The sequence below is a fragment of the Ictalurus punctatus genome, chromosome 23 (genome assembly GCF_001660625.3).
Source record: "Ictalurus punctatus breed USDA103 chromosome 23, Coco_2.0, whole genome shotgun sequence".
In the NCBI taxonomy this organism is placed as follows: Eukaryota; Metazoa; Chordata; class Actinopteri; order Siluriformes; family Ictaluridae; genus Ictalurus; species Ictalurus punctatus.
In genome coordinates this window covers 17,349,822-17,359,041 of record NC_030438.2, presented here as the reverse complement: position 1 = coordinate 17,359,041, position 9,220 = coordinate 17,349,822, and the positions used below count along the sequence as shown (strand labels likewise).

At 41.5% G+C, this 9,220-nt stretch overlaps 1 protein-coding gene across 2 annotated transcripts; it reads left to right on the top strand.

The window, feature by feature from the left end:
- The first annotated feature begins 256 nt into the window (after nucleotides 1-256).
- Nucleotides 257-9,010, top strand: nr1d2a (nuclear receptor subfamily 1, group D, member 2a). 2 transcript variants are annotated; one of them, XM_017453731.3, is made up of 9 exons: nucleotides 257-659; nucleotides 3,267-3,488; nucleotides 3,982-4,070; nucleotides 4,228-4,372; nucleotides 4,824-5,120; nucleotides 5,441-5,640; nucleotides 5,930-6,115; nucleotides 6,215-6,425; nucleotides 6,592-9,010. In XM_017453731.3, the coding sequence occupies exons 1-9, from the start codon at nucleotides 641-643 to the stop codon at nucleotides 6,786-6,788; spliced, it is 1,566 nt and encodes a 521-aa protein (XP_017309220.1). In that variant the 5' UTR covers nucleotides 257-640; the 3' UTR covers nucleotides 6,789-9,010. The 2 variants fall into 2 exon arrangements, with proteins under 2 accessions (XP_017309220.1, XP_017309221.1); XM_017453732.3 differs by lacking the exon at nucleotides 257-659 and adding an exon at nucleotides 743-991.
- The last annotated feature ends 210 nt before the right edge of the window (nucleotides 9,011-9,220 follow it).

The following is a 9,220-nucleotide window of genomic DNA, read 5'->3' as shown; positions in this document are numbered from 1 at the left end:
ATATATATATATATATATATATATATATATATATATATATATATATATATATATATCACCTTTAACACACACTGACTATGGTATATTGTATTACACCGCTCATAGCACTGATCTGCTCTGTTGTCTCATCGGGAATGTTACGGCCCTCGCGCCAGCAGTGACGTCGCTGAACTGAGCGCTCTGACCCCGCCCCCTTTGCTCTGTGGAAACTGTGTCACTGGGTTAAAGTGACTGTAGCGCGCGCGCGGTCGTGTCGGAGGAGGGGGGGGGCGGAGAAATGGCCCATAGCAACAAACCTCAGAACATTCAGTTCTTAGCAGCAGTCACTTGCAGATCCGCCGGACATACAGCTACTATATACTAACAATTCTTCTCGTATAAGAAGCGGGGTTTTTCTTCCTCTCACATACATCGCATTTATTTCATTTCATTTCTATTCTATTTCAGTTTTTTTGGGGGGGGGTAGTAGGGAGGTTCCTGAGGAGATTCCCGGATATCTTTGGAGCGACATGAGCTGTCTCTCTTCACTGCTACAACTCTGAGGACTATATATATATATATTTTACACGTTAGTTAGCTGCTTAGCTAACCAACCTTAAAACAGTTTGAGGTTGAACCTTCGAAGCTGTTTAAGACGAAAATGGGCTCAACAAAACCAGGTAAGGGGGCTTTAATAATTTTTTTAAATGCTGAAATGAATAATGTAAATAAATACTGCATTGGTAAAACCGGTATTGTTCTGGTTATTGTCTTTATTTTTTATAATATTCTACGCTTTTATGCGTGACTAAGGGGTGTGCATACACTACAGCGCTACCGTGTTTATGTGCTTGTACTCTTCTTCCTCCTGCTCACATGGCTTGTCCCGCCTGCACATGTGCCTCTATGTACGCGAGCCGGCGTTCTCTGCCTTCTGATTGGTCGAGAACTTCCGTGACGTATCTCTTTGCATAATTCGGCGCGAGTGTCTCCGCAGCAGCATGTGAGCCAGGTGCTGTGACCTAGATTGCCTTTTTTTCTCTCTTCAGGCCCGAGTTCAAATCGATCCCAGCTCCCTACGTAGGCGCACTCTCTTGGGTATCTTATAACGAGTACACCCAAATCCCAGACTAAAATAGCGAGTTTAAAATAGAACCGGAGTGCCGGTGTGACATATTTGATACGGTGGCGCCTCAGTTATTGAAATATATACTGTGGGCTGTGCAACCTATTTAGGGCACTTGGATAGCGTTTGGGATACGGCCCTTGCGAGTACGCCACAGACACGTGTGGGTGGGTCTGGGAATCCTCAGTCACGCAGGATTAGGTAACCTTGTCTTTTGCATTGAAACACTCATATAATGATTAATATAAATATGCATAATATACATTATTATTTATATTAAGATGATACTTAAAATATAATGAAACAATATAATACAGTAGTTACATGTACTGTAGCCTGCCATATTTTTATTTACAATGAATATTATTATTTTTTTATTATTATTTTTTTTTATTGCAAAACTGCCCGTCTACATGTGAAAATTTCCTGCACAGACGCACGCTTATTATTTCGAATCTGTTATTGAATTATACACATATTAACATATTAAACTCTAACATTCAAAACAATCCCTTAAAGGGTGCATTAGGGTTTGACCTTCGAATGATTCCCATCCACGAAGCTCCACCCCCAGGATCTGCAGTATCCCATAGAGCGTTTCTAAAATGATTGACAGGAAGCAAATCCAAACACAGGCAAGAATTTTGGACCTATAGTACATTTTCCACACATAATACACTTTAGCGAAGGCCACGGCTTGTTTTATCATATTCTACATATCTTTCAGGTTTATATACAAGTGAGGAATTTAAAAAAAAAATTGCCTATTACAGCTTTAAATATTTTCTATACAGTGATAAATAAAGAAAATCTGTGACCAGGAGCCCCTCTATCGATTTATTATGTCTTAATGAATTGTTATATAGAGCAGTTTTGTAGCAGCGTTATGGACCTGACATCACATTGAACTCCCTGAACCAGGAAGTAGGGACAGGAAGAGTCTGGAATTTTGGAGAGCGTTCCGGATGCGGTTCTCTGTATGGTTATTACTTAGTTACTCAGTGTCTTAGTTCATTATTAATATTTGAGGTTTGGGAAGTCTCGTATGACTCTTTTGTCGAGATGAGCTCTCGGGATCGGAACAGAGCATCATCGCCATCCTCCTCCTCCTCCTGGACACTCAAACTGTCAATCCAAATCTCACTAGCCAATGAGAGTAAATTGATGTTAAGCCCCACCCATATTTAAGATTTTTGCCAGAATGGCAAACCAAGAACGCTGTTTATTTTAAAGACAATGTTAAATTTTTGCCACGGACTTCACTGTTTTCAGTTTTTAGAGCGTTTTTTTTTTACTTTCTTCTTTTTATATTTTTGTTTGTTTCTTTAAAAGTTACGCTCATTACTGTTGGCACAAATCTAATCCCATATGTAAGAAACTACCAAAATTGTAATTAAAAGCAAAGTTGAATACTGACTTCTGAATTTGCAATTCAAAAACCATTTTTTTCTTCTTTTCTCACAGCTTTATTTCTCCATGTTCACCCCTAAAGCACATTATTCACTAACCGCTATGAATTATTCAGTAACTGCAGTGAAACTCATAGGAGAGCTGTGTAATTTAGGGAGTGAGGAATGTACGCGCGTTACTGCAGGTCCTGGAAGGTCAAGGGGTTTAAAGCTGACCTTTGTATGAAATTGCTATTGTTTATGCTCATGCTTTAACCTTGTCGTTCCTTTAATTGGGCCGTCGTAACGTGAGAAACCAGGCAGAGACCCACCGTTGCACCTTTTAACCCCCAGACATGGAATTTTAAATGCGTTATAACTCCTAGGCTTAAAGCACCTTGGCTACAGTCTGTCCATCTACTGACCTGTTTCTACCCCCAGACAGGAAACAGAACATTGCAGAATTAGCAACTTCTTCACAGAGTTTAGCATTGATCTGAATTAAGTGTAGCGTTTTGTTCAGTTGGATTGCACTTGGACTGGGTACGATAAGTGTACACAGAAATGTCTTTGCTATATTACAAGAGCTCATCCCAACCCTGCCAAAACAAACAAGCAAGCAAACAAAACCATAATATAGCTTGCAGGCTCAGTTGTCCTCTAACTCTGTAACTGATCAAATCCACTCTTCTCTTAGTTATCCATAGATAGCTACAATTCTATTATTATATTATTATCTTCTCACATGTCTCCTGTGCTTTCTCTTTTGCCAGCTGGTGTGATAGCATACATCTGCTCCTCCGGCTCTGCCTCCAGCTCCAAATCCTGCTTGAATGACTGTTCCAGTGTCCACTCACAGTCCTCATCCCCTCCCCCTTCAACAGCACTGAGCCTGAAGATGGAAATGCCCAGCGCCAGGCCTCTGAGTGTCCCTAAACCCCCCAACTCTCGCATGCCTGTGTCAGAGAAGAGCGCAACCAAGAGCAGCATCACGAGTAAGTCTGGACTTCTGGTAAAAAAAAAAAGGTTTCGAAATGGTTGGCTTGTTATTGTTGTTGTTCGCCGACACTTTTGGGAAATTTGCACTGCTGGAACGGTAATAAAACATGCACATTGCCTTATCATAGGCTTTGTGATAAGTGATTGGCAGTTTGATGTATAAAAGATGCATTTTAAATAGTCAACAATCCAGTATTGTATGATTTATAGCTTTAAAGCTGTTTAGGTAAAAAAATAATTGGTTAGGAGGTGACCACATGTCCTCAACTGTGGCTAACATGCACAGAGGCCACACCGCCTTCACTATGACTGACAAACACATAGGCCACGCCTCCTTCAGTATGACTGACAAACACAAAGGCCACGCCTCCTTCACTATGACTGAGAAGTAGAAAGGCCATGCCTCCTTCACTATGCCTGACAATTGAATTGACAGAAATATGTCCAGCATCAGTGTTTACACCACGCCTTTGTGTTTTGTGTGTTTAGAGCTGAACGGCATGGTGCTGCTGTGTAAAGTGTGTGGCGACGTGGCTTCAGGATTTCATTACGGCGTTCACGCTTGTGAAGGTTGCAAGGTTAGAACAAATCACACTTTAATCCATATACTTCCATTTTCTTTTTCTCTGTAAAATCAACCGATATTTTTAATTTGCTAAGTTTTCATATCTCTAATTGAATCTAATCACCTCTAGCAAACATATGTTTGATCAATGTTCCTGCTGAAACCTTCAGGGCTTTTTCCGGAGGAGCATTCAGCAGAATATCCAGTATAAGAAGTGCATGAAGTCTGAGAACTGCACCATCATGCGCATAAACCGAAACCGCTGCCAGCAGTGCCGATTCAAGAAATGCCTAGCAGTGGGGATGTCACGGGACGGTGAGCGCTTTTTCTTCTGTGCTTCTAGACAGATGTGGTGTAATTTGTCTGCTAAAATGAATGAGATGTACATTCAGGAACGAGTAACTTGTAAATGATGACATTTTTAATCAAAATATTCAAATGAGCTATAGTGAGCCACTCGTTTCATGGTCACACTGTAATTATTTCCTGTTCGGGTTTGTACTCTGCGATCACATAATAATTTTTTATATTATATAAAGCTATTCAGTTATGTAACTAAGTTAAGCCGTTATGTAATTATTATTATGTAAGTACAGCATACCGTTATTGTAATGTCACTCAGTTTCGCTTGTTTTCCTTTAATTGTAACGTTAGCCCTCTGTCCAGCTGGTTACATAACGATTAAAACTACATTTTTGACCCACGCCTATAAACTCGATTTTCTGTCGTGTTAGTAAGTTTAACGACGCGCAATTGTCTCCGGCAGCCGTGCGGTTTGGACGCATTCCAAAGCGGGAGAAGCAGCGCATGCTCCTGGAAATGCAGAACGCTATGAACAGCGTGATGACCGGCGCCCAGCTGCACCAGGTGCTCCGAGAGTCCAGCTCCTGCTCTCCCTCGTCTTCCTCTTCCTCTCCATCACCCCCGTCCTCACCGCAGTGCTGTCCTGACTCCGAGTCCTCCGTGCCCATGGACACTATGAGCTTGGCCTCGTCCTGTTCCTCAGACAGCGGCGAGGAGGATCCGGCGCCTCGACCTGACGGATTTCATCTCGCACAGTCGGGTGTGTAAAATCAGGGTGTAATTAACGTTTAATTTTCGCCCTCTGTCTGTTGAAGCCATGTTAGCGTAATACACAGCAAGAATAAACTTCAATACGTCGCTAAATATACGTCGGACATTTATGGTTATATATTATGAAGTGTGCCTAGCTTAAACCGGCGTTCACAATCATTTGTCCTATACGAAAAAGCAAAGCAATGTTTTTTTTTTTTTTTTTGTTTTTTTTTTTTTTTTGTTTTGTTTTTAAAATCTCTCTAAGTACTGTTCTCTGATTCAAATGTGTTAGATCTCTGAATTTGGTGTTTATCTTTCCTACAACAGGGGGCGCCCTTTCCCTGGGCCTCTCAGAACGACTGAGCAACAGCAACGCGACAAACATCCACAACTCTCCCTGTGAAAGTCGGCAGCAAATCACTATCCGGTACCACAGCAGCGCTCAGCCTGATAACGCCTCGTACTGCCACTACAGCAGACCCAATCTGAACGAGCTCGCTGGAATACCAGCCAACCGACGGCACCTGGTGAGTGTCTGCGTGTTTTGGCGCCAAAATGTAATAAATCAACAAACAGAAGTTTGTAGTTACATAGATGGGTAAAGTGGACAGATTGGTGCGCCTAAGTATTTGCCCCCTTTTGCACATTTTGTAGTGTTAAAACCTGGCAGTGAAGCATGGTGGTGGAAGCGTCACACTGGGCTACTCGGTAGCTCAATAGAGAAAGTCTTTATAAAAAAAAACCTCCACCTACTACTAATACGACGTTTATGTTGGATTTGTATTCAAACGCTGAAAACATTCGTGTGTCCTACAGGTGTGTCCCATGAACGTTTCACCCGTAGTGGACCCGTCCAAGTCCAGCCACGAGATATGGGAGGAGTTCTCTATGAGCTTCACTCCTGCCGTGCGAGAGGTGGTGGAGTTTGCCAGGCAGATTCCCGGCTTTTGCGAGCTCTCGCAACACGACCAGGTCAGCCTGCTCAAGGCTGGAACATTCGAGGTACAGCACACACATTTTATATATAATATATATTATACCGTCTGTATACTGTTTACCCCTTCTTTACTGTAACTTTGCTCCGATGGTGTGCTGATGCAGGTGCTGATGGTGCGCTTCTCCTCGCTGTTCGACGTGAAGCAGCGCACAGTGAGCTTCCTGAGTGGGCGGAGCTACAGCGTGGAGGCTCTGCGCTCCATGGGCGCCGGAGAACTGCTCTCGTCCATGTTCGACTTCAGCGAGAAGCTCGTGGCGCTGCAGCTCAGCCCCGAGGAGACGAGCCTCTTCACTGCACTCGTGCTCGTGTCTGCCGGTACAAAATTTAGAACTTTAAAAAAAAAAAAAAAACTGTACTTGGTAGTAGACTTAACTTTTAAATGTCTGCCAACATTTTTGAACACCAAAAAAACATATACAGTGGTTTAAAAAAAAAAAAAAAAAATCAAGGCAGAGTTTAACATCATGTTACTTGTTTCCAGACCGCACCGGGATAGAGGACGTGAGCTTGGTGGAGGCTCTGCAGGAGAACCTGATCAGAGCTTTAAGGAACCTGATCACGAAGAACCACTCGAACGAGGCGGCCGTCTTCACCAAGCTGCTGCTGAAGCTGCCGGAGCTTCGTTCCCTCAATAACATGCACTCAGAGGAGCTGCTCTCCTTCAAGGTCCACCCTTAAAAACGGGACGGACGTGCTGTCCTCTCTCGGACCAAACCGGGCTGTACATTTCCCTCCTGAATGTATTTAACACAAAGGATTTATTATTATTATTATTATTATTATTATTATTATTATTATTATTACTACTACTACTACTATGTCAAAAGTTTTTAGGAACTGTGGAAGTCCAGAGAAGTGGTGTATTTTTTATTTATTTTTTTTCTTCTGTCTCGGTCTCACACTCGCACAGCAAAGTATAAGATAAATGGGTTGCCAGATTGGAGTGAAATTTTTATTTTTTTTTTTTTTTAAATTCAGTCACAGTTTAAACCCTTTACAAATAAACCTCCAGCTTCATGCACTTAAATGTAATATTAGCTAGGATAATTTCTTGTTTTTCCCCCCCACAGCTAGGATGAAATTAGATGAGGAAGGGTTAGGGTTGGTCTTTAGACCTTAATGTTTGGCCAGCTTGGTCAGAAGATGTTGATTCATGTTCTCTAACTACAGGTCTAACGGTAGTTCTGGCTGTAAATCAAATAGAAGGTTTATATTAACGCGATTGTTCTGATATGTTATCGTTTCTACAGTACACTACCGGTCAAAAGTTTGTGGACACACGACCAAAATGTTTCTCACGATCTTAAAAACCTTTTGATCTGAAGGTGTGGGATTAAACGCTTCTTTCATTAGAAAACGAACATTTCGATGACAAAAAAAATATTTTTTAGACGGACGACTCGGAGCGAAATATTCCGAAAAGCAGCCGATGAGAGTCCGGCGTAGGTGTGAACTCCTTTAATACTGTTTAAAAATCATCTCAGGGAAATTCCTCAAGAAATCGGTCGAGAAAATGCCAAGAATACATTTCTGGAAATTCTCGGCAAAAAGGGCGTCTACTTTGAAGATGCTAAAATATTCAATTATTTTGATTTGTTTTGGATTTTTTTTTTATCACAACATCATTTCCATAGGTCCATTTGTGTTATTCCAGAGTTTTGATGACTTTATTATTATTCTAAAATGGGGGGGGGTTAATTTTTAGAATGTGCATGTCTAAATTTTGACCGGTAGTGTACGTCTGACGAGAGGCTGGTGAGGAAATGACCGTTTATAGCTGTACCGTAACTTGAAGAGGAGTAAAACACTTCAGGGCATACCGGTATAGGGAAATAATAAGCTTCAGGGTGGGAACAGTAATCCGTTGTTGATTATGTTGCTGAGTGTTTTATTCCTTACAACAAGGACAGAAAAGAAAAAAAACAAAACAATATTACATCACAGCTCTGGACTTTTATAAGGAACAGAATGCTGTATTTTGGTGTACGTATATAATATATACAGTATATAACCTGTTTAAAGTCTGAATTGCACACGTTGTGGTATCGATGGTGTGGACAGCACAGGTGAGACGGAGACAGAGATCACTGCTGTAACGTCGACCCGAGCGTGTCGAGTCATGACCGTCCAGGTCCTGCGCTTGCTTCTCTGCACTACTCTTTGCACACTCGACAAAAGGACGGAATTGTATCAAAGTTTCTGGAAGGTGCAATAGGTGCTAACGCATGATTTCTGTGTATTTGAATAGTTTATTGTGGCATCCTGTTCAAAAAAACGTCCTACTTTATCCGTTTTTTTTGTTGTTGTTTTTTTTTGGAGCTTGGGCTCCTCCTCCATCGTCGTCATCATATCATTGTGTGTAAAATGTCTTTTGTATTTTATTCATGAATGTATAACATTAGCCAGGCTGCACGTTAAGGCGGCGCTTTTAAAAGACGGGAAGTCGGTGCGACACGGTGACGCGGATCAGAACTGACGCGCACGTGCGTGTGAACGTAAAAGCTCCGTATGTAAGTCTATGCAGAACGCTGACACCACAGCAGGATGACCCATTGGAGGACATCTTCCATCGTGGTAACATCACTGGAGAAATGTTTTCTATCAAGAACAAAAGCACCTACGGACTTGACAGGAAGTGTATACGGACGGTTGCATGTGTGTGTTCTTTAAAGATGATTCTGAAGCAAGCTATAAGAGATTAAGTGGAAACCTCCTCTCCTCATGACTATGCAGCTCGACAGTGCGGACTTTTAATACGTAAACCATGCTAAAGAAGCGCTATATATGTCATGTAATGTAATGTAATGTTATATTCTCTATGTCCACATTGTGCTCTGTTGTGTAAGATATCTATCTATATATAGTATATAAATAAATATCTATTAGTCAACTATATAAAAGTGTCCGTGTTTCATTTTCTCTCAGTGGAATAGCGAGAAACATTTTAAAGGATGTTCCAGTACTTTATTAGTGTACATTTGTGGAATAATTTAATTCAGTGTGGGTTTAAGGAGGCAATGCCTCTCTCTCTGACTCGTCTATCCTACATCGTTCAAGCCTGTGACCTGGAAATTAATTGGTCAGAGTCGGCCATCACTAAGGACATATTT